The 26,456-nt window shown below is 39.7% G+C and overlaps 1 protein-coding gene across 16 annotated transcripts in view; it reads right to left on the bottom strand.

Annotated features, from left to right (window-relative positions):
* Nucleotides 1-2,989: 2,989 nt before the first annotated feature.
* The window catches only part of PDLIM5 (PDZ and LIM domain 5), a 133,739-nt gene continuing 110,272 nt past the window's right edge, over nt 2,990-26,456 (bottom strand). For all 16 annotated transcript variants that reach the window (XM_041124259.1, XM_030010341.2, XM_041122194.1 and 13 more), the window contains 5 exons: nt 19,191-19,365; nt 11,961-12,141; nt 10,847-10,967; nt 6,823-6,938; nt 2,990-6,185 (listed from right to left, as the gene is read on the bottom strand). In XM_041124259.1, coding sequence (XP_040980193.1) covers nt 6,096-6,185; nt 6,823-6,938; nt 10,847-10,967; nt 11,961-12,141; nt 19,191-19,365 — 683 coding nt within the window. In that variant the 3' untranslated portion in view covers nt 2,990-6,095. The remainder of the gene's footprint in view (nt 6,186-6,822; nt 6,939-10,846; nt 10,968-11,960; nt 12,142-19,190; nt 19,366-26,456) is intronic.

The following is a 26,456-nucleotide window of genomic DNA, read 5'->3' as shown; positions in this document are numbered from 1 at the left end:
AAAGTGTGAATATTAGTCAGAGCACAATGACACAACCCTTAGTTTCACAGTATAGGAGAAACCTTTTAAAACATACCCCAAACACTAGATATTTTTAAAGAGTTTAAGGTATTTCCAGTGTAAATACAAAAGCCTTTTATTACAACTTGCATACCTTACCACCTTAAATATTTTTGAAAAAAAATCTTACGGAAAATATTTTTGCAAATCAGCAATATTTAAATTTTAGCATGGTGATTTAAAATTTCTTTAGAGACATTTTTGCTTGCACTCCATCTTACTATAACATGCCATTCTGACACAAATAAAACTTTCATAAGACCCTTAACAACAGACAGTGTTTTTCTGTCCCCAAACTGCCATACACGCACTAGATTTGGGCTTATCAGAGATGTGAATACTTTGCCCTATTTTTCAGTCATCAACACAAGTTTCCTATCTATGCCAACCTCAACTTTCATGGCAAATGATAATGAAAAAGATCTTTAGGCAAAGCAATAAAGAGCAATATAAAAGCTCATTATAAGCCCAATTCATAAAATTACAAGCAGTAATGTACAGTATGCACAAGTAAAACTGAAAACCAAGTTCAAGCATACCAAATGAGATTATAAACTAGCTGTTGTTTTTCTGTCTTGGAAAAGCAATTCTTTAATGAGCTTGGAAACACAGCTAAATATTTTCTTTCATAAATTCAAGAAAAAGCTGTACCACTTTTGAGACTTCTGCTGGGCAGCTTTTTCTCCTCTCTCTTTTCCTCTTTTAAATTTTAAATACTGCACAGGAACCATTTGCTCTGTGAGGTTCCCATAGTTAGGACCAAACCCTTCTCAGAGGAATTTTGGCACCTTATTAATTAGTTGGTTATGAGAAGGAGCTGCACTCTTTCAGTGACTCCTATTTTGCCATCAGTAAAGTGTGATCCCATAATAAATTTCCATCAAGCAAACTATTTCTGGTAATTCCCCCTAATTAACACCAGACTGCTAATAATAAATTAGGGCCCTATGTGTTTCTGATATAACCAAGATCTTGTCTGAGCACAAGATATTAACCAATGTCCTGAGAAAGTAAAACTCGAACCTAAATTAAGCCTTTGCTGGTAAAAGGATTTATATGCAATTTTGTGAAAAACCCTTTGAAGATCTCATACAGGGCATTTTGACCAGCAAACATTTTGAGTGACAGAGAGATTTGTTCTGTGCTGAGCAGTGAAAGTGGATTTATTGTGAAAACACACCGTTGAGTTTTAAGCCTATAAATCTTACACTGGATTACAGTGTCTTAATGAATGAATGACAGATCTCTTTTTTTTGTCGGTGCATTTTAATGTTACATGACGTTGTGATTGATAGAAACCAAACCTTTGCCATTAAAACGTCAAATGCAGACTTGATGCTTTTAAAAGTTTGGCTTCTGGAGTTTAATATACTGTTTGCAAATAGACTTGCGTTTGTCTCATCCATAGCCTAAACACTGGAGGGAAGGCAAGTTTTCTGTAAAGTTGCCTCTAAATTTTATAGAGCTGTGTGCAGTGTTTTCCTTTGCTTGTGTAAATAAAGGTAGAAAACAGCAGTGCATTTGCCTAGTTAAGAGATACTCAGCTAAGGAGAGTCTCACCAGGTTGGTGTTATCATGAAGTAATTGGCCATGTTATAGTAGACAGTTAAGTATCCCATGCTGAAAGTGGAGACTGCTGTGTGCCAAGGCTAAGTACAGTACCAGATAATGCTTGCCAGAGCAGGCAATATTTCCTTGAACAGTCTCAACTTAGGAAAAATATTAAATGCTTCTAAACAAGCATTGCAAAGTATTCTAGATGGGCAGTAGAATGAAGTAAAATAGCAAATAAATAGGAATCGGTCAATACTGAGTTTTCCATCGTTACATGTTCTACAGTGTTCAACACCATATTTTCATCTTTCATTCCATTTTGAGAAAAGATGGAGAATCAGAGACTCACCAAGGTTGGAAGTGACCTTTGGAAATTAAGGGACCTTGTCTAGTCCAAAGGCCGTGTCCAGTTGGGTTGCGAGTATCTCCAAGGGCAGAGACTCTGCAATCTCTCTGGGCAACTTGTGCCAGTGTTTGACCATCCTCATGGTTGTCCTGTCACTATGTACCACTGAGCCAAGTCTGGCTCCATCTTCTTTACTCCCCCTTCCAGATATTTGTACACATGGATGAGGTCCCCCCCAAGTCTGCTCTTCTCCAGGCTGAACAGTACCAGCTCTCTCAGCCTCTCCTTGTATGACAAATGCTCCAGGCCCTTAATCATCTTCCTAGCTCTTCAGTCCAGTACGTCCATGTCTCTCTTGTACTGGTGAGACCAGCGCTGGACCCAGCACTCCAGATGTGTCTCACCAAGGCTGAGCAGAGAAGAAGGATCACCTCCCTCAATCTGCTGGCAATGCTCCACCTAATGGACCCCAGGAGGCTGGTGGTCTTCCTCGTCACAAAGGAGACATCACTGGCTCATGGTCAACTTGGTGTCCACCAGGACCCCCAGGTCCTTTTCTGTAAAGCAAACCTCCATTCAACCAAAAAAACCTGAAGAACAAGCAACTCAAATGATATCTATTCATGTGTACAATCACAACTTTCTTTTACTGACTATGATTCAGAAGAAGAAAACATCCAACAACCACAAAACAACTGAGGACAGATAGAGAGTTGGGGGTTTTGTGTTGGGTTTATTTGTTTGGTTTGGTTTTTTAATTATAATTAAATTTGCAAACATGAACAGCCAAAATTTGATGCCAAGGACCATTAGCCACAAGCAAGGAAATCACCAGGACTTAAGCTGGTTGTTTAGCGTAAAACAATGAAGAAAAAAAAAAAAAGGCATTTCAAGCAAGTAATCTGTGAATTGGTGTAGTTCCCCTTTTTACTCTTGTTTGCAAAGCCACTCATATGGCTAGATGATGCGAGTAGCTCCATGAAGAAACAGGTACACAACTGAACAGACCAACACACACTGAACCACCACTCAACTTTTGCTTTTAAGTTTATTGCATTGTTATATTAAGCATTTATATTTACACATAATTCTGAATTATTTAGTTACAATATACTGAAACTTTCATCGTGATTCAATTATTCACTTACAAAGACCTTCTACCTTCAAACAGAGTTAAACCCGATTCGCTTACAGGCAGTTTTGGAAGAAAAATAATTACTGACTGAAAATGCATGCAAAAAACTACAGTAGTTAGGTTACTAACATGTCTCTCCTGACTTTCTAACGTTCCCTCAAAACATGAATGCTATACGTGTTGTATGAAAATTAGTTGGAAGTATCACAAAATCCCCAAGTGATGATGGAACGGTGCCGATTTTTCACTACGTCAAGTCTGCAGTCAAATATACATATGTATATGTGCATATATACCTATGTCTCTCAATGTACATGCATATGTGTGCATGTGTAGAGAAGTACATATAAATACATACACATACACACACTTACACACCAAAGATTCTAGAGGTAAATATGCAGGCTTACAAATAAAACAAAATACAAAGATACCAGTATGAAATAGTCCTAAACAAAAAAAGGTAATAAATATTCAGTGAGATATATGGCATTATTATAAAGTGCTCTACTAAAATCTCACTTATTAAAATAACGATAAAAATTATGTTCCTTTTAGTTGATCTATATAATTTGGTAGAGCCATTAAATATTCATTATGTATCAGTGACTCTATGCTTCCTTTTAAATTTTAAACAAATAGATAAAAGCAGAAATTAAAAGGCAAAGCAGCTAAATGAAGCAGTACTATCAGAGCCTTTCAGGCTTTTGTCCTCAAATTCATTAACAACTGCAAAATTTCAAACCCTAGAGCATATGGACTAAGAAATATAATTCCAATCAAAATTATGAAACTAAACAAAATTCAATTTGATTTTAAGAACAATGAAAAACTGTAAAGTTTCTATCTTACTTTAAAAGAGCGAGGTTTGAATTGCAGAAATTACTGAACGCCTCATCCTGTGCATTCCCATCCTCTTTCCTCATGCATGTGCAATATAGCTCCGCTGAAACCTAGTCTCTAGGTCTCATTTCTCCACATTCCACCTAATTTCAAAAGCAACCTGGCTCATGTATTACCATATCTTGTCCAGTCTGCTTCCACCCTTCTGATTTTCAGCCAAACTCACAAAAGGGTACATCTACAAGAGTGTAAACATTTTAAACAGCTTTATGCCATTTCTTCTGTACCACCATAAGTTACAAAAAGAAACGTGGTAGTATTGAAGAAAAACAACTCCAGGAAGTAAAGTCAAAGAGCCCCACAACATGAACCTGTCTTGCTGAATTAATAAGAAAGCCAAATATCTTTTCATATTTCAGCACAGCAATTTTGGTTTTCTTTCCCCCTCTTTTGTTGACGTTCCTTGTTACAATTGCTTTACTCAACCACGGCAATTTTTTGTGATTTTCCCCATGGTTTTACGGACGAACCTGTCCTTTGTATGATTAAAAAAACCCAACAACAACAAAAAAACCAACAAAACCCCCACAACAACAAAACCAGTAAATGGTTATTTTTAATGTCTACTGGAAAGAGCACTAAAGACTAACAATTCAGCCCTGACATCCCAGTTGAATTAAATAGCATGGAAATTCAGTTTCCTTCAGGAATCTGATCTGGCCCTGACAGGGCCCCCTTCTCTGTTGTGCAACTCTGCTGGAGCGAAATTCACCCTATGCAAACGGTTACCAACTCTTCCCTATCTGCCTAAAATTGCTCCATGTCATTTAAGGCTTAATTTGAAGTTAAGTGGGACTTAGCTGGTGCACAGGTCTTGCGCTGACTCTCTGTGGGGAGGACAAATTCATATCCAGCGACAGAATTGGCTATGTCTCCTGGCTCGCAGTAAATGCATAATGACAGCATTGTCTCTCTGCTCCCTTGCAAGAACTGAGAGATACTGAGCTGCCTAACAATATTATATTATTCAACAAGATATTCCCTACATCTGGAGGAAAAAGAGAGAAATAAAACCTAAACTAATAAAAATCATAACAGCTGAGCAAGAAAGTAAGTTTTCGGTACGCTACCTGGCACACCACCAATATACATACTCATGAGCTACATGGTAAAGAATGTACTGAGAGAAAAAACAATGTCCTCAGTTGCACTTCAGTTTCCCTCATTCAACACCAATCTCACATACTTGATATAAACCACTGTTACCTGCAGAGTCAGTGCAATTTCCCCTTTCTAAGGCACTTAAAACTACCTAAAACCTGAACTGCAATAAGAGCGTAACTCCTTGCTCCCTTATTTTTAAGATCGGCTCTGACATTTCCATCCTGTCAGACACACCTTCACTAGCAGGTATTTTTGGCTAGTGTTCTGGTATTACACGAGTTAAGGAAGAGTTTCCCATTTACGTTTTTGAAGTAGCATCTTCTAAACTATTCTTGTTCACCAGCATAGCCACCGCCCCACTTAACTGCTTTGTAAAAAATCTCTGTCCTTTGCAGACCCATCAGAGATTTAACTGCAAAGGCACAGGTACATGTAATTGTGCAGGAGGCTTCATGTATATGAGTATCAGATAAAAATATCAGTTGTTGAACTATATATTCTGTGTAATCTTATCTTTGCTTTGAGTTCCTTTTAATGGAGCTGAGCTGCAATACTTCTAGACACACTTTAAAAAAACATCAGCACAATAAAGTGATCTGGATCGCTGAAGCTGATCTCCTTTTATTTGTTGAATAGCAGCAAAACCAAGACTTCTAATATCAGGTATTTATTTTTATGGACGTTTCACTTATACTGAAGCAGATATAAATGTGGTCATAAAATCATGAAACCAATAATAATGTGCCAAGTGTAGAGGTAAAGGCACTGTAATCACTTGGCTTGGGTGCAATTCCCAATTCCTATCTTTTTATGAAGCAAAACCCTAACTGAAAAATGCTCCAAAAATTAGTGTACAACCCCCTCCGCAAGTTTTCACGTCTCTCTTCCATTCTAGAAAATCATAGATAAATATTTTTAACCAATTATTGAACATGGACATTTTAACCTTTCTTTCTGCTAAGTACATTTGTTACACAAGATGAGCTCCAAGTATCAGATGTTGATGGAATGAGCATGTTTCTTGCATAGTGGCTTGTCCTTCTTGGAGAAGAAAGTCTGACCCTCCAGACTGTCACTACATACCTGAAATGGGATAAAAAAGAAAAGATCACTCAATTCAGATGGATGTATGACACCATACATTATTCAGAATGCCAAATCGTGGCATTGTTCTATGCACAAATATATTCAAACAGTAAGAGTTATTACCTTTTTGTTAGAGATACTCTTTTTGATGTAATACTAATGGTTGATGTAAGCATAACCTTCCTTTCTTTAAGTAAACAGGTTCTTGACTGGGAGCAGAGTTAGGCTCAGCATTTAAAAAAAACAAAACCATCCAACCATTAGGATTGGAGGGGGGGGGGGGTTTTGTCATACAATATTAGCAGGTGATACTTTGGCTACAGTGCCTTTATGTCAAAAGCACTCTTGCTACTTTGGGAACGCTGCCCATTCCTGTATGGCCTTCAACGCTTGCTCCGAGGAAGTAAACGTCAAGGGTTAAATGCTAGGACACATGGCTGCAATCCAGGCCAACTCCTCTGGACCGGTGCCAAAGGCTCACAATAGCAACACACCTTCCAAATAACTGGGAAAGTGCTTTTTGTTTGGGCTCAGAGGATTGAAAGAGGCTATAGCTGTTAACTCCCATATGGGTCAGGTTAGCACAAGCATTGCTGCCATGGGTTTGTTTAAAATGTAGACTAGCTTTACTTACTGAGCATACAAAGCAAGTGTCATGCCAAGTGTGGCCCAGAGCTTCAAGAAACCTGTCTCCAGCTTCAATGGGGAATTCACAGCCATGGCACATAGTACCGAAGAGGGCATAGTAATCTGCAAATAAATACAAACAGATTTTTAAGATGAAGCATATGCAGAAAAGCAAGACTGACCCTTTGACACCTTTGTGCTTTTGCTTTCAATGGCAGTGGGTTTGCGCTTGTCAAGTTTTATAATACTGGGCACACTGAATAAAGAGCTCCTAGATCGAAAGACCGGGATGCCCTCCTTTCCTCGCTAATTCAGTTCTCAGCCCCTTCCTTATCCTTTCAAGTGAGCAATGCTTCCATCTTCCTGGCATTTCATTTCCTTGAGATCAATAGTGTGCTCGGGAGGGGAAATGCACTCCTTGCAGAGCACCCATGCGGGCTCTACATGCTCCTTACGTTCCCTCCAGCTCTGGCTTGAAAGCATACCCTGGCTGTCCACATGACAGACCTCCTCAGTGAGTAACAAACTCCTGCCTACATTCTGGCACAATATTTACCCCAGACTACACAAAATCATATAACCATTAGGCTTCTGTCCTAAACAGACTCTAGCAATTTAGATCAGGTCAGAATAGTTTTCTAGTCACTGGAGTTTATTACATGGCTTAAAGGAAAAAAAAAAAAAAAAAAAAATCAAAACACCCCCCCCGCCCCAAACCCAAATCGAAACCAAACCAGAGGCTTTAGGCAATACATTTATTGCATTTAACGAAAAGTTTCAGTAGGGTGTCAGGATGGTTATTGGTGACTGGAATCACTGAAAGGTATTTGCACCATTCATTTTTAGGCACAGAATTGACCTGGTGCCACTGGAGGCTCCCCTGGAGTCAGCAGAGTAAAGCTCCTTCAGCAGTCTCAGAGAGCAGGGACCAAAATGAAGGGCATCAAACCGTTCATATTTTGAGCAAAGCTCAAAAAGAGAGAGCAGGGCAGACTAGCAGGATAAAATATATGTATAAAGTTGGGTGGCAGGCACTGACACCCACCCCCATCCCCATGGTCTCAGTGTGTGACACCCCCCTCTCTGTGCATAGAGCCATCTCAGGGGCTACAAGTCATCACAGCCCTTTCGCTGCCCACCTGTGCAGATCTAAATTTCACCCCAAGTTGTCTCATCTTTTCCACTTATTTCAACTCTCAAACACCCCATTCTAAGAAGGAAATGTTTTTTTCCTGCACAGAAGACAACAGCATTAGTGGTATAACACAAGAGAATTTGGGATCAGCACACTACCATGGCAAATATGTAATGTCATGCAACTCTACGTCTTCGTAAGATGAACTACAGACAGTGTGACAACCATAATGAAGCTTTGGACTCCATCCTTAATAGTAACACACTCTGCCTCTGACAGGGAAATTAGTTGCCAGGGGTTGTTTTCAAGGAGACTTATAAGGAGTAGCAAGTGGGGTACAAGGAGATTTTGTTTCTCTGCTAGATTATACAGATCTGCTGAAGCTCTAGTGCTTACTGCAGCAGAGCCAATAGAGGCTTATCACGTGTCAAGCCCAAGAGAAAAGTCCTGTTTTGGTTTAGATAGTGTTTTGTATGATGACCTCAAAAAGCATCATCATAGGAGGCATCTCAGCTGGACAGGGAACACAAGTGCTCTGGAAAAGCAAAACCCTTGATGGCTGCCAGTGGCAAGAAAGAGCTTCACCGATCACCTTCATTTATCCATGCTATGGGGATGAATTTGCAAGTGTTTAAGCAGAAAAAAAAGACAATTAAAATGTCAAATAGTTGAACATATCTGTGCAACACCCCTGAAGGACACCGTCTCATGACCATACTGTTTCAGTTCTTTGCACTCGTGTTCATACAGAATCTTTCACTGATATTTTCCTGGTGCCAGTAGTTAAAGCCTTTTGTAAGTTGGCCTGTGGTTTGTGTTGATAAGTTTATTGGCTTTTCTTCTGAATAAAGGGCAATAGATAAGGCAGAATGAAGGGCATCAGCTTTCTTTTGCATGCTTGAATTGCGATACCACAGAAGCCTTCCAAGGCAGACTTCTGGTACAGTCACATATCAATGCTTCCTGCACACAGCATTTTCAAAACCAGGTTACTAACTCTGCACTTAAAAAAAGTTCAAAGTTGTAGATATCTACACTTTTCATTTAATTTTTAGCATCAACATCCAAAACCAGAACGTTTTGCATATTAAACCCTCTTAATACTAATAGCTGATGCTGTTATAATTTCAAATACAGATTTAAAATTAGAACCCTCCTTTGCACTAGGAAGAAGGAAAGTTGGCAGTGACATTTACTCCTCATTTCTTTAAAATTAGTCATAGACTCTTAACTCCAGCTGGACTGAAAGTCTTTGAGGCATGAATATATCTCAAATTAACATCTAGTTAGAGAGCCAGAGCCATTACAATGTATCACTGCCAATAACACCTCACAGAATGCATCTACGTTAACTTGTGCTAGCAACTTTCTATCTCAGAAATAAACTTTGCGAGAAGAGTAGTATTCTTGACATTTTATCCCAGTGTTTCCTGCTCACAGTACAGAAAAGTGCGCATTTGTGCATGGGAGTTCTAACAGTAGCACAAATCAATGCACCGCACAACATACGGGTCATTTGATGGCAGGAACAAGAATTCAACATTAGCAAAACAAACCCGGTCACAAGCTTTCCACCCAAAGGGGAGTTATCGATTCCTCCAGTACTATTTTTGAATCATCAAACAGTTCCAAGATTAGGGGCTTCAGATTGCTTCAGGATGAAATTTCACCGTGCTGTCACACTGGAGGATGCTGCTCCTATATCCGTTTCCCCTGCTGCTCCGCAAACTCAATAGTAGCAACACATTACCCTACTTGTGTCACTGAGTTTGCAATAACCTACTGCATCCTTTCCTATCAGCTAACACCTCATTAAAGCTGCTCTGACAGAGAAATTTTGGATAAATTTTGCCTGCTTTCCTCATCCTTTCAGTACCTAGCACTCTCCGTGGCACTCGCTGCGAACAACTGTGGAATCAACCCAGAAGGAAATTTAGCTCCACACAAGTCACTAGGATTTTGTGCTAAATCTCTTCCTGGTCAATCCACTTCCACCTCTAGTTAAACTACAATGCTCCTTACAGTAGAAAGAAAAACACAGAAAAGGTCTGATAGACAGTTCTAACACTGATGTAAACAGCATGCAGTGTGAAAATAGACAATTTCGATACAATTTTGTTTCTTTTCCCTTTTCCGGGAATTGTTTTACAAATACTATTTCTTTCCTAGCCCAAAAGGGTACATGGAAAGTTTTAAGCAAACTGGGAAGCCAACATAAATAAAACCTGTTCATATTAATAAAAAAAAGATACAATTAGCTGGAAGTGCTAAAAACCAAACCAGAATCCCTCTGAACTTCTAAGCTGCATCTTTCACATAATACTGCTCATCAGGCTTTTAATCGTATCACTGTATTTTTCCCAACAGCCTGATTTTTTTATCCCAAGCTTATGTTCAACAGATGTTATCCCTGATCGTGCAAAAAACTTCCTGGGCAGACTGCTTACTCTTCGAAGTCCCTCCCAGCTGTGAATAAGGTTATTCAGAGTAAAACACATTACTCCACTAGCATTTGCTTGGTTAGTAAATAAGCAGATTTACATAAACTCCAGATTATTTTAAAGCCAGCCAGAAAGTCACCCTAAAATTAACACTTTGCTATATCACCGATACCTACAGCTGAGGACTTAACAAGACCAACAAGTAAAACCAGTGACAAGAAGCCTGGCTTTGGCAGGAGCAATGAAGAAATTCTCACCAAATCCTCCTGCTGCAAGCTCAGAGTGTCTACAGCACTTGTTGCTGCTTTGAATTGACATATCAAAGTTACATGAATTTGCTGGGACACTTCTTCTCAAGTGAAGCTTGAGAAAAAAGAATTACTATTTTTTTCCAACCTTATTGAGCTCTGCTTCCCCGCGCAGCTGCAGTAAACTTTGGTTGTGTTGCTTCTTACCAGTCTCACAGTAGGGATCGCCATCTTCTAAGTGGAAGACATTATTGCGGATGGGGTTATGACAGGCCACACATACGAAGCAGGAAACATGCCAAGTTTGTTTCAAAGCATTTATTACTTCCTGTGGGGATTAGAAAAAGTGATACTAACACATTATTTTGATGTGATGACTAGACTGTGGTGACCATGCCTCCACACTCGATTCATTTCAAGAATACTTTGTTTCCTACTGCTACTTTGAAAGTGGGTTGTGCACGCAATTTCTGATGTTAATCTTAATGAGGTGCTTTATTTATGGCACATCTCCTTATTTGTCGTAAGCAACCTTTCATTTTTCGGAAGGTTCAACGTAGAGTTGGACAGATTTAACAACTCATTTGTTCACCTTTTCCATCTTAATTAGGATCTCACCTACAATGGTGCCCTGAAATAAGAAAAGCAGCATCTCTGATGTCTCCTCAAGTCTGTGAAGAGTTAATCAGAAGGCATCGCATAGAAAATTATGACTGCTCTGTGTTGTTTTGGAAGACAATATAGTGCCAAATATGACTTGAGAATTGCGCTGCCAGAGCCCTGCGTGACCCCAGTTACACAAGAGTCCAGACACATCGCTGTCTGCAGTAAAGCAGCGGACGATCAGCTGACAGGCTCAAATTAGCAATATTAATGCCGAGTAGGATAATGCGTCTTTCTATCTACGCTACCACTGGGAATATTTCAGTACTTCACATCTAGCTAACCAGCGTGTTCCTCAGTGCTCAGCTCAGCTAAGGACAATTATTTATTCCCACCCCCCTTCTGTAAAAAGCTGCCAGTTAAAAGCATTTTGCTCAAGAAAATCTAGTAATCACAACAGCTACAGAACAGCTTCATGAAAACAGGAGCTGAACTTGGAAGAGCCAAGGAGACTACAGCAACTTTTCTCAAAGAGACTGAAAAGGCTCAATAGAAGAGCCAAAAAAATATCCTGTGTGTGATGGGAGCTGAAAAGGTATGTCAGAGTATGTCTGGAAGAATGCAAACTGGGCCAGATAAGGGGATTTCATTACAGAGAAGCACTGAACACTGTGGTTATTGTTCCCACTGAAGAACAGGCCACTTGCTGGTCACTTACCCCAAGAATCTTCCTCTGGCACTTTGAACACTCAGGGGCGAAGAACTTCTCATAGCAGACCTCACAATACAGCGCCCCTTTCTCTTCCACAAACCCAATGTAAGCCATGGAGGTTTTGCAATGAGCACAGTTAAACTCCTCTGGATGCCACGACTTCCCCAAAGCCACCAAGAAGGGTCCTCTGATTAGAAAGAAGAGATTTTGTCAGCAAATGCCCTGGCTTGGCTCCTGCAAAAGCTGTTAATAGGCTTAACCTACGATACCTCTGTGCCATTACTACATTGTTCACAAACATATACTGCTCCATCCCTCTTTCCTCTGACAGGCTCTAAGAAAGCATCAAGCGTTGACTGTATCTATTCCCATTGAACTATCTCCCAGAAACACCTGACCACAATAAATACTAATTCTTTTCGCTTCACTGCATTTCAGAAATCTTATTTTAGAACTACATTAAACACAGTGCTGAAGTGGCTGCTAGGGAAGAGGAGAAGAAGGATGTTCCCAGTTATTTCCATCTATTGCAGAGAGGTATTTGACTCAGTGATAGGATCAGCTGTCTTTCAGTGTGCATTTGTATCAAGGCCACAAATGTTCAAATAGACTTAACTCCATTAAGAGCCAATATCATCAGTTTCTTGTGAGACAAATTCAATCGCTGTCCTTATCTGACAAATTTGTTACAGGATAACCCATCCCAGTTGTTGGGGGATTTTGGGGGGGGCTGGCGGGGGGGGGTGGTGGTGTTTGTTTGGTTTTTTTCTTCTTTTCCTTCAGAAGCTAGTTAAAATAGGACCATTTTCTCCAAATACAGAGCCTCCTCTATTATTTGCAAACACAAAACAATGATGCTTTTAATAACATTTGTCTGGCTAATGCAACAAGGTTAAGAGACAAGATAAACCTGTCCATTTCTCAGTCAACAAAAAATTCTCAGTTTGTAACTCGTAAATCCCAGGCATATACCACTGTATCTGTATTCATTTGAAAACATATTCAGCATGCTAATTTCTTTAATGAACATATTTATTTTAATGAGGTGCCTCCAAGGTCCCAACAACACTTAACCTTCCAGAATTTAGGTTTCAGGTGAACTTTTTGCTTCAAGTTCACCTCCCTCACCAGATTTCCCATTTTTGCAACACCAGTAAAGATGCCATTCTTTCAGTAATGCATCACTTTTTTTCTGATCTAATACTTCACTGCAAAAAAAAAAAAGTGTAAGGTACTAATATCAGCACCCTGTTGCTAAACATTTTTTTGGAAACAGAGTAAGCTACAAGAACATTTTTGTGTAAGATAAGATTTTCATATGAACAAAGCAACAGCAATAGAGAAGAAAAAAAAAAAACCTTAAAATTTGCTTCCAGGGTTATACTGACTCTAAGATGGGAATATAAGCAGGCAGAGGACAGAGGACAGCTTCATTGAGAGTAGGGGGTAATTATTTTCATTTCTCTTTTACATTTTCTCTGGAGATGCTATGTATTTTCAACAGGTTGAAAAGTCAAAGCTAAGGGACTCAAACAGATTTAGGACAACTCACACACCTTCTGAGATGATGAACACATTTAATCTGAAACAGTTTCTTCTATTCACCTCTGATTATTGGAGAGAAAGCAGTGAAAAATGGCTCCTGGAGAGCAGCTCGTAGCCCTTTAAGGAGGGAGCTGGGGTCGAGCGCAGCTCTCTGGACCCCGCTCCCAGCGGATGCCTGAGCAGTGCAAACACTGACCTAACCCGATACCCTCCCGTCGCTCTACAAGCACCTTTTTACATCAATGCCCTTTCAGTTATGTACTGATCAAACAATACAAGCCCTTATGTACAACAAAGTGCTCTCAGTGCGCTGTGTCAGCACAGGCTAATTTAACAGATTCATTAACACGGGGCTGACACCGAAGAGACTCTCCCAGCTCCAGGTAGGATTGAGTTTCTGGCCATCTGCACCGAAACGATAGGCTCAGTTAGCTCTGCAATGGAAAGCAAGTTCGCTAGTGACGGCAGGGGAAGGAATTTTTACAACATCTGCTGCATTTAGCTCTCCAGAGTTTACAGCTCTGACATGTTGAGGTTAGCCATTCAGGACAGCGCACAGGAACCCAGACGGATGGGGAACAGCCTGAGAGTGCATCTACAGAGTTTCTTTCCCAAAGTCCCCAGACAGCTGTGGCCGTGCCCTGCACAATGTCTCTGAGGTGTTCCATTAGCGGGCTGGCTCCCTGCGCACACGTGTCCAGAAGAACGCTTTCTAAACACAATTTTACTTTTAATCAGGCCGTAGTTTAAACATGTCAAGCTGACGCTGCAGCTTAATGATACTAGTGACTTAAAAGCTGTCCCAAAGCACGTGGAAGAAAGAAAAAAAAAAATAAACACCTGCCACGTAAAATACACTAAAACACGATATTCAGAACTTGGAGGTGTTCCTGGTCTCTGCATATTTTTGTGATCGAAACGATAGCTTCCAGCAATGAAAGGTATTTATTTGCTGTATTCATTTGAAAAGGAGTTTAAAGCCCCGATTTGAGTAAGGGGGGCACATGCCTACACTTGTGCAACCTGATGGCAAGTAGCTAAGGCATGAAATGCTAGGAAGATGGCTGCAGATGGTTTCATACTTCTTTCCCCATTTAAGAACAACAAAAAAAAACCCAATAAAAAAATCCCACATGCCTCTGTCAACTAGAACATCTTTTTAAAGGTGGTGCTAAAAAACCATGTTCCTTCCACCCAAAGATATGGGATGATCCGAGCGGCAACAGTTGGCTATGAACGTGCCTCTATCCCAGGCTACTTTGACATGCTTAAGCATTTCTGAACAGATTTTCTGGTATCACCATCTCAACCATGTGAACCAAACTCACAGATGGAGGCAAATAGTAGTAATTTATTTTTACTTTTTTTGACAAGGGATTCTGACGTATTTAGAACAGTATTTACAGAATCGTATGGCCCAAAGGATCACCAGGTACATAAATTTGTTAGCCACCTAAAACATCTGGGTTCTGCATGTAGCAATGATATAGGGGCAAATTGGAAGGAGAAGTAAGTAATGTACAGGGAATATAATTGCAATTTCACTATCTTTACACTTGTAGCAAAATATAACTTCATCAGTATGGTCATGATGTATTAGTATGCCAATAATCTAGCTTCTGATGTGGTTTTTATTATGATAGCAAGCCAGAACTGAAATTTGGGGGTAGAGAGATCAAAAGGATTTCCACATCTGCTAAGTAGGTCAATCACTTTACAGTTAACCATACAACAGTCTACACTCTGGAAAGTTTCTTTTTCTCCTCACTTGAAAATGCCATGATACATAATTTCTGTATAGGAGATGCTGAAGGGAAGCACCATTCGTACTTTTTCCCTTTTGCCTTTAAAAGCAATTAAGCTGTATGAAAAGGTGACAAAGCCAAATCATCATTCACAAGCAGACATGCCAAAGAATACATTTTCAATGGAGATCCAGGGAAAACACATTTGGACTTCAAAGGAAGAGCCAACTCTGCACTACACCACTCAGTCCGACTGCCTGGGAACCAGAAATCTTCATCAGGAAATGTCAGAAATTTGTCAGACCATCTCAGCAAGTAGATGATGGGAAATTTAGTTTGCCTCCAGCTTTGATTCTTTTAGACATGGAAAGAAAAGCTTACTTAATGAAGCTTCGGAAAAAACTGGAATCTTCAGACAATCACTGTATGAATAATTAAAGATATATTAAAAAGTTATAACATGTCCCTAAGAAATGGTTTTGCCTCAACCACCCGTGGTTATTCTATGCCTGAGTGTAAAGTAACCAAATCCACAATGCATTTTGGCTTCAAAACAGATGTACAATGCAATGTCACTCGATCCTCCTCCTACCTTTTCATAGGTAATGCTACCACTAAGGCCATGAACTGTAATTATGCTAAAACTTGAATTCAAAATGCCATTGCAATCTTCCAGATCCACTGTATGCTGTGAACACAAGGCATATTTGGCATTGATTAATGCACGTCAGCTCATCCTCAAATGACACAATGCTTGCTTTTAATAATTGAGGTGGCATTTAACGTATGAAGAAATATAAGGATTTAAACACCACCAGCAAATTACAAAGAAGTTAGATGTGGGTATCAGTTACTATTCATGAAGAGGTGTCACTTACAATAGGTGACAATGGCTTAAGTACTGTCAAGTAGGGCTCTGCGGTTTCTCCTCGTGCATCCACTAAGGAGCAAAGGTTGCTCCATGGACCAATATACTCCCCTACTTACAGGGCGGCAGCTCATCTCCTTTTTAATGGTGATCGAAGTGGGAAAGCAGGGAGTAGCAGCAAGTGATTTAAGGGCTGAGAGGAGAGGTTGGCTGCTCAGGAGTGATCTGTGGACTGTGCTGCAAGACCCCAAGGCACAGAGCATCAGCGAACCCTGCTAAACCACAGGTGCTGTAAAAGGCACTGAAGTTTCTTGCATAAAAGATGCAGCATATAGTGGATTTGCTATGTTCAGTTTTAATTTTAAACTGAAATGGTAGTAACAAAAGGGAAAGTGCATGGTTGCTTGCATATTAGTTACTAGACACAAATCCAAAGCCCAGAAAACAAATAGGTCAGAATACTGAAGACAGACAGAATGATTATACAGGCCAAACTGTTCAACGAATCAGATTAATCTCATCCAAAAGTGTGTAGACCTTTTTGATATTAATCATCCATTTTGCAGTGAAGCAAAAAATCTGGATTAGAAAAGATGCGCACCTGTGTTGGAAATTTGTGTAAGTTTTTCTGTCACTTCAAGGGGATTCAGATAATGTATTTTTATCACCTTGACATATACAGTGAAAGTACGAAAAACTTCTCTAAAACATCACAGATCAGTTAGCAAAGAGTCCTCTAAAATTAACCCAATGCTAATTGAACTGGTAGTGAACTATCAGAACAGAAATCTAATGAAAGTAAACAAGCTGGACTCAACTGACCCCTAGAGATCAAGTGAATGAGTTAGCTGCATCTTCTGATGCAGAATCCAAGCCAGGGCTCAAGAGGCTGCAAAAAGCCATGGTAGAAAGGCTGATTTTCTATTATACTGAACGAAGTTTATACAGCTCACAGAGCTCCTCATTTTTCAGAACTCGTTTTCTAATCAAACAAGTCACTTTCTTTAACTGTGGTGAAACATAGTGCAGGCTCTCCTATTTTGTTCACTGAAAACGTGGGACATGGTTGAATAAAAACTGAAGTGCTACAATGCATTACTTTGCCCTTATAGTTCAACACCACAGATGACTGAACAAGCAAGAAGAAAACATTTTAAAAGAATACATTTCTTCCAATAATCCCAGGAAATTTCTGTTTTAGGGAAGAAATAAAATGCAAGGTAGATGAAAATCAGGATGATTTGCACATTGACATGAAAAGTGATTACAGTTCCCTGGATGAGACAATCATGACTAATAGTCAGAAATCACTGACTGAACAATGCAACCCAGATTCAATTCTTCCTCCATATGAAATTCTGGCTAACGATAGCATATCTTAGGGGATCATCAGAATTTATTTAACTTAATCTCATTTGGAAAACTCATGTTTGTATCGCTTAATCTTTGCTACTCGTGTCATACAAGTCAAGGACACTAGCTACCATAATACCCAAAGGCCAGAGAGCCCACCAAAGAAATCTACCACTGCAGGAAATTACTATTAATCCAGTCCTAGCAATGTTAAACCTCCATTCCTTGCTTTTCTTATATGGATGGAGCCTGCTATTTCTCTTCTTGTCAATTAGAAATTCTTGTTTATAAATCAACATTTGTGACAACTTAGTCTTTATAAGACTATACTCTCTGATTGGTTCCCAATTAGCTAATCTCAATTTTATTGGAATGGGTGTATAAGTGAAAACTAGCTTGCTTGCTTTTCTTTGGTTTTATTTTTGCTCTATTCCACCCAGCTCTCTGGTTCTCTGTAAAATGTGTTGTAAGGCTGTGACTGTTAGCAGTTCACAATGTTTTTCCTCCATCAGTACTCTCACTCTCAGTTTTGTTAGATAAACCATGCATGAAAACAGTGTTCTGCATTATTGAAATGAAGCCTTAAAACACTTGTGACTAAGGAATCAAAAACCACAAAAGCAAAACAAAGCCCTGCTGTTAGAGAGCCTGCAGGATGAATAGAATCATAAAATCGTTTAGGTTGGAAAAGACCTTTAAGATCACCAAGTCCAACCATTAACTTAGCACTGCCAAGTCCACCACTAACCATGTCCCTAAGCACCACATCTACACGTCTTTTAAATACCTCCAGGGATGGTGACTCCACCACTTCCCTGGGCAGCCCGTTCCCATGTCTGACAACCCTTTCAGTGAAGAAATTTTTCCTAATATCCAATGTAAACCTCTCCTGGTGCAACTTGAGGCTGTTTCCTCTCATCCTATCACTTGTTACTTGGGAGAAGAGACTGACACCCACCTCGCTACAACCTCCTTTCAGGTGGTTGTAGAGAGAGATAAGGGCTCCCCTCAGCCTCGTTTTCTCCAGGCTAAACAACCCCAGTTCCCCCAGCTGCTCCTTATAGGACTTGTTCTCTAGACCCTTCACCAGCTTTGTTGCCCTTCTCTGGACATGCTCCAGCAACTACATGTCTTTCTTGTAGTGAGGGGCCCAAAACTGAACGCAGTATTTGAGGTACGTCCTCACCAGTATCAAGTACAGGGGGACGATCGCTTCCCTAGTCCTGCTGGCCACACTATTTCTGATATAAGCCAGGATGCTATTGGCCTTCTTGGCCACCTGGGCACACTGCCGGCTCGTATTGTCAACCAACACCCCCACGTCCTTTTCTGCTGGGCAGCTTTCCAGCCACTCTTGCGTGGGGTTGTTGTGACCCAAGTGCAGGACCCAGCACTGAGCCTTGTGGAACCTCATACAGCTGGCCTCAGCCCATCGATCCAGCCTGTCCAGATCCCTCTGTAGAGCCTTTCTGCCCTCCAGCAGATCACCACTCCCACCCAACTTGGTGTTGTCTGCAACCTTACTAAGAGTGCAGTACTCAATCCCCTCGTCCAGATCATTGATGAAGATATTAAACAGAACTGGCCCCAATACTGAGCCCTGGGGAACACCACTTGTGACCGGCCGCCAACTGGATTTAACTCCATTCACCACCACTCTTGGGGCCTGGCCATCCAGACAGTTTTTTACCCAGCAAAGAGTATACCCAGCGAATAGATACAAACCTAATGACTTGATTACAGTGCGCACACATGGGAGTACGCTTTCCTGCTGGAATATGCTCTGCCCTCTGAACCAACGTGTCTTGCTCATTTAGCTGAGGTGCTGTCGCAAATTTTTCACTCGGGGCAGTTGTTCCAGGTGGTTTAATACTGTTTGATGTCCATCCGCTGGCAGGAGCTGGGGAAAGAGTGCCAAAAGCATTTAGAAGACCATCTTTCCGTACCAAGTGAATTATCCTGAAATACAAGCAACCAGCAACATTCACCTAACATCTTTGTACAGTGTATGCCAGCCTACCTAAAGGAACAAATTAGAAAGCACTTATTTTTCCCTCCTCCCCCACCGAGTCAGTCCTACCTACTTTATGAAATGTCTGTGAAATAACACAGAATGGTTTTGGCTAACTTGTAGAAGTAGTGGACAAATTTTAACATACTAAAGAAGTTGGGCGAAAGAATATACAACCTGTGAAGGCATTATTTTGCTTTAGATACAAAAGCTGAAGCCAAGAATATCAGTGTATGAACAGACAGGAGAATATGACATACCTACTCAAAACATTTTACAGTGAGTGCAATAGATCATATGTTATTACTAACAGATTAAACAAGAGCACACATTCAATACAACATGTACAGGAACTTAAAATATAGTACTGCATAAGGAAAACATATTTCTAAATCGAATTTAAACACTAGTCTAGATCACTAGATACTGCCAATCTGAAGCACTCCAAAGTCCACATTCGCATCCTCTTTATAAGAGTTATGACACAAATAAAAACCTGATGTTTTCAGAAATGTATCCATCCACACACCATTTGTGCTTAGGTTTTTAGAGTTGTAGAATAGACATAAGCTTTTACGGTGTACAAAAAATGCATTTACAAAAATGAAAGACACAGATGATACTGTTACCAAGGGTAATGAAGAAACAAACAGTCCTCTGCTTTTCTTTCTCCTCTATTGATATATGCACCTTGGTAACGTACAAGCTACAGCAACATGAGTTTATGGGAGCAGTTATTTCTGTCAAGTGGAGAATTCTTTTTCTTTTTCAAGTACGCTAAAAAACCCCCACATTTCCATAGCCTTTTGTTTGTAACCACGGGCAAGAGAAACCATGAGTGTTTACTCAGTGTCCTTGCCTTAGTGCAGCCGTACTAAATCTTGTAAATCAGAAAGCAAAATTAAGATCTGAGTGAAAACTCAGAGAGAAACAACCAAGTAATGACAGATATCGGACAGTGCAGGATGATGCTTGTGTTGCAATGATGCAGCTCTCCAACACAAGGTTAGGGCATCGGTACGTAGCTTTGCAAAAAGACTAGTTTGTGGAACTATTAATCTTTGCGCTAGTCTTCCTCTCTCATCTTTCATATCATCATCCCGGGAAAAGATGAAAAATTGTTTATCATTATCTGCCTTAATGTAATGCTGATCAGCCTCCGCCCTACAGAAAAGCTGCAAATACCTTTCAGGTAAAACATTGCATTCCCTGCTCAAATGGAAGTAGCATACTAATTCACAGAGAAGATAAATTTAAACAACAGTGAATACACAGAAAATTCAACAGAAATGCCAATCCCTTGCTATTTACAGAAGTAAGATAGCCACACACTACACAATTTAATCAAAACAATCCAGTGAATTTTAGTTAACAAGACCCCCCACTACTCGTGTATTTGTAGGCTAAGGCAACACAGCTGGAAGAGAAATCCTTTTTAACACCAATACTTTTGTACTATAATTATGACTGGTATTAAATCCACTGATATGGGCTCAATACCTACTTTTGCTTACTCCTTCTCTGTATGAAGAAGCAATATAGTCATACACCTTTTTTTTGTCTAACTGGTTTTCTCAAATCAAATTATCTCAAATCAGGTTATTTCAAGACTGACGTATTTTTGGATCCTTTTCGGTATCTGGAGTAGCAAAAAGTATACCAGTTCACAGGGGGGTTTTGTTGTGGTTTTGTTGTTGTTGGTTTTTTTAAATACAAGACTATTGATTATATTGAATGTATAATTAATTAATTTGCAATATCTTGAAAAAATGACATCTTGTTTCTAGAAACATTCAGCATTCCTGAGTAGAAAGTATTTAGGAGTAGAAGCACTTGATCTTGAACAAGTCACTCTGCCACTGTAGTTCATTTTAGGTTATAAATGCCTGCTAAACTGAAAACATAGGAACAGATAAAAATGGAAAAAGGGGCAGTAAGTCTTTGAAGACATGAACAAAAGTGGTTTTGATTAATAGCACTTTCCTCCTCTGTCACCACACATGGCTAATTTTCAGGTCCTATTTCATGAGAAGACAAAAATACACACTAAAACCAAATCTGTTTGAAGACTGCTTTTGCCATAAATCAAATTGCAGTGCAGCTTCTAGTATATTGCTAATTTCTGTTTGAGTTCTCTGCTGAATCCCAAAGCCCATTCAGACACATCAGCTAGCTCTTGTTTGCACTGCATAGTTTTAAAAAGTCCTGCTTGATTAAAGGGGGAAAAAAAAATTACAAACATCACAATTATTCCCTTTTCTTTGGTCTCATTACAGCTTTCATTAATGCTGTTCTTATGAATGATGCTTTTCTGAACACTACCCAACTCTAAAGTTACTACTGGTGAGGAGTAGTATTTGTCTACATAAACTTTCTCTACAGAGTTGATATACAGATCAGTCATTTCAGAGTTATTCAAAGCACTAAAAAAGAAGAGAAGGAGATAGTCCATCCGTTTGGGAAATAACTTCAGTCTACTAATGACCCTATGTTAAAAAAACCCCTCTCTTTTAAGCAAACCGTAATATAAACCATACAAATTAGTACTGTGTTAAGCAAGAGCTGTGGCCTAAACAAAAACAAGCTGGGCATTTAGCATTGAGGAGCAGTGAAGGCAAATGGACCCACTCCACTTCCACTGAAATCGGTGAACTCAAGTTCAACGCCCAGACCTTCAGCAGATGCAGGACTCCCATGGGATCACAGCCACAATGCCAACAGAATAATGGCAATAACAAATAAGCCCTAAGCCTTCAGATACTTCTATATTTGCCAGAATATTTTTGGATACTGCACAAAACCTAAGTTCTAAAAGGCTTTTCGACTGTCATTTGTAAATTTACGTCACTATTTCGTCTACTATGATGGGAACAATATCTAATTGATCACTGCAGATGCCATAACCAGCTAAGAACTGAGACAGAAAAGGTTGCCTTCTGCTCAAAAATCCTTCAAAAGCAAGACCTTAAAGCATTTTATTAAATGCTCTCTTCTTCCATCTCTTGAGGCCACTGTAAAGCCAGGAAGCTCCCTGCCCATGCTTACAGTTTGTCCCCACAGCATTCTCTCAAGGGGTATTTTTCTCTTTGCTGGTATTCACTTTAAGACTTTGTTGGTCTTGCACAGCATTATTCCCCTCTATTCCTGTTCTGAAGTGGACTCAAGTTTCTTTCAGTACAGATTTTTCATCCTAAAACAAAAAAAGGAGTCAGCCTGCTTCTACTGCCTTTAGATCCATACTCTTGTTAAAGAAAATACACCAGTAAAGTATAGTAATAGCCATTTCACCACATTTATTATACTGGTTTCCTTGTAAACCTTCTGCAGTTGTTCTGCTAGATTTTTTCTCCACCATAGATCATTCTCCCTTTCTTACCGCTTGATTTGCCTCAGTCTTATCTTCCTCATTCCCATCTGAACACCAGTGGGAGGACAACTTTTATTGCCCACTTGTGTCTTTCCATAGGCCACAAACATGCCTTTAACACTCCAGTAATTTTACCAAAGGTTCATTACGTCCACTGCAACCCACGGAGCATTTTTTTTGGTGGTGGTGGTGGCATTTTTGTTTCTTTGGTTCAGTTTTTTATTAAAAAAAAAAAAAAACAAACAAAAAAACCCAAACCACAAAAAAAAACCCCAAACCAAACACTATTAGTTCCCTACTTAAAATCTGTATGAATTCTCAGTATTTTTTTCCAACAATATTCCACCTCTTGTAGCTACAGAATTTCAAATATTAGGTCTGTTTTCTTGTTTAGAATGAACATTGATGTTTCTCAGCTGTCCCTTCTACTTAAACAGCAAGTTTAACACTCCTGTACTGGACAAGATGTTTTTAGATGTTTTTTCTGCAAGCAAGAGAGGAAGGGGACACTCTCAGAGTTCACGCATTCTCCTCTTCTCCTTTCTCTTCCCTATTCAATTGGAAACCCTTCAGACTGAAACACAACCACATGATTTAAAGAAAAACATCAGGCCTGGAAAACTTATGCAGGTGTTTTTTCTTGCAATGAGAAGCTTTTACCAGGGCACACCAGTAATAACAAGGCGGGTACAAATTATTACACTCAATCTAAGCAAAGGCATCTCAACTCTTGGTAATCATTCTGAGCGCTCCTGTGGTTTGTGCTTTATACTTTGCTTTTTACATTTTACATATATGATTTTGGATCCCATCAGCAGCTCTGTTCTCCAAGAGTGCTGGGGAGGTGCATGCACATTTTCAATTGCAAACGACGACCGCGTGGGGATGGGAAAGGAAACGTCTCCAGCTTCCTCACGACACAATCTCACCACATATTTTCTGGGCGCCACCTTTGCTGCTTGAAATGGGACAGAGTGAAGCAACTTTTGTGGATGCTTTGAAGAATTATAAATTATAATAAGTAAATACAATAAATAAATAAAAGAAATAATTTATAAGAATTACACACCCCATCAGGAGCTATTTTACCCTGAGTACCAGAGAGGTTTGGGTTCTCCACAAGTCATGAAAAGGTCTCAGTGGTCAAATTTTGGAGTTTTGCAGGCTTCACTTCACCTTCGCTCTCTTTAATTAAACCCTCTAAAGCGCTGTTGATTTGCACTTGTGTATTGTCATAGCTGGCTTTGCTAAAACAGAAAACACTCTGTACCTGACTATTAACTTTCTACTTTATTAGGTTTACCCTCAGTGTTTGCTTTCACTAAACTCCTTGGTATGGCTAGTTTAATATTTAACAAAGTTTTAGGCAAGGTAAAGAACTTGCTTTTTTTCTTTTTCAAAAATCCCAGTGTGACTTTGCCCTCGTTAGTCTAACAATAGGCTGTTCCATCACTGAGCACATGGATAACTGCAAACACTAGCGAAAGGTTTGGAAGACAAAGGGAGAAAGGCAGATACGCGGCGGTGCCAAAGTCACTTTGACAGAGGTTCTCCGGTGCGTAGCAACAATACAACAGCCTGAACTGTTTAACGCTCACTTAAACATAACATCAGACTTCATGTAATATCTATAAATAACAATGCTACTTTAAGCAGTGGGAGTGCCAGAACTTCATTTTAAAGTGTTCTAGCTCAGTGATTTATACGCTGCTATCAAACTACTGTATTATAAATGGAAAATATAAAGCTGCATACGTCCAATTTTTCTGACTTTTCTTAATATATCTGTACAATAAGAAATCTTCCTGTTCCTTCCCTCCAAACCAAACAGATGGCCGGATGAAGCAACGTGTCTGAAAAGCTCGGCTGTCAGCTCGTTACATTAGCCGTATATAACACCCCATCCACTCCCAGGCCCGCGTGAAATCACACAAGTTCAATGAAGAAAGCTACAGGACAAGCAAAAGGGGAGGAAAAAAACGAAAAACAACACACACACAAAAAAAAAAAAAAAAAAAAAAAAACCACCAAACCAAAAACCAAACCAAACCAAAACAAAACAAAAACCAACCCACCAAACCCCTGTGTTCAGCAGTTCTCCTTTTGTTTTCTATGGAGTCTTGGAAGTGCAGTCAGAGCTAAACCCCCACCACTGATTAAAGGCAGAACAGGAAGGATTAAACCATTATCATGTCTTTAAATGCCGGCAAAGGCTGGTATGCGCCCCGTGGAAAATCACAACAGGTGCCACCCCAGCCCAATTTCAACAACCCCTGCAACTCGAGGGGCTAGTTCCTGCGCTAGCAACCAGCCTTTCAACCGGAAAGGCTCTGGCTAAATTAGCTGTAAAGCATCTTAATTAAAATGAGTATGGTGGTTTTGGCTTACTTAGCCTGTCTCCTTGTGATTTGTTACATCACACACCATCACAAATTTGGCACAACTGGCGTCGCTTTTACCGAAAACATGCCTGGAGGAGAAAGGGAAAATGAAGACCTGGACGACAGTGTTTCATTTCTCTAGAGTGAGAGTTTAGAAACCCATTCGCTAGGTTTCTGCAGATAACATTTGCCTCCCTTGCTTTTAGCTCCTGTTCTGACCTCGACAGCTTGACTATGCCTGTGGAGAGCATGACTGCCCAGTCTCACTCACACGCAGATTATCTGCCAGTTTTATGGAGCTGATGTTTAATGTTCAATAGTGATAAGAATGCATTTACCAGAGAAACATTGACTTTTCATTTGTTGAACAAATATTAGGCATAATCCTTGGATGTCCTACACCTGTACATCTGAACAGGACACATCACCGCTCTGAGTCGGTGTTAGCAAACGAAGGGGAACTGATCTGGTCAGTCAGTCTGTGACAACAGGCTAGTTGCTTTTTAACAAAACAAAGACAAGGAGCATCTAATTTTGAAAGTCGGTGAATATTCCCACTCAATGGGTGTGAAATAATCACAGAGACAAATAATCTCTTCACCTCTGTTTAAATGACTAGAGAAAGAAGCATGCATCTATCTGATTTATGTATGCAATTAGTTTAAGCGCACAGCTTGGTGCAATAGCACATGAATTTAGCAATACCAAATCACAGGAAAATTGTCAAAGGTCACATTTGTAACAGAAAGTTGAGTTTCTGTTCAGCAGATCCTGTAGTGAGGTACAGCAGGTCATTCTGCCTCCAACAAGTAGGTGGTACATTTCTGCATCATTACTATGAATGATCTGCCCCTTCTTAAATACAAACATTCAAGTTTTAGAAACTTATTCATTTTTTTCACCATGTCTGCCGGAGTTACAATTTCATACTACCATCAAATTAAGGTTGACATTTATAAATTACTCTTGTTTCACAATGGGTTTTGCTTGGCTAAGTGACTTCACATTACTTAACTTGTAAGAATAAATTCTTGTGGTTTGCTGTCACATGACGATATAATAACTTAGATTAGATGAAAAATTAATAAGAATAACAGTCCATACACCAGGATCAGGAAGCTTTTGTGTTTTGACCTGTCAATCATATCGCTTTTATGGACAAGGCTTTCTGGTTTTATGAATGGTGACTGCATCGTGGAGGAGCAATCTTTAACAACCCTTTTTAGTGAAAA

Source organism: Aquila chrysaetos, chromosome 1, assembly GCF_900496995.4.
Source record: "Aquila chrysaetos chrysaetos chromosome 1, bAquChr1.4, whole genome shotgun sequence".
In the NCBI taxonomy this organism is placed as follows: Eukaryota; Metazoa; Chordata; class Aves; order Accipitriformes; family Accipitridae; genus Aquila; species Aquila chrysaetos.
The sequence above is the reverse complement of the archived record's forward strand: the minus strand, read 5'-3'. Positions and strand labels throughout refer to the sequence as shown.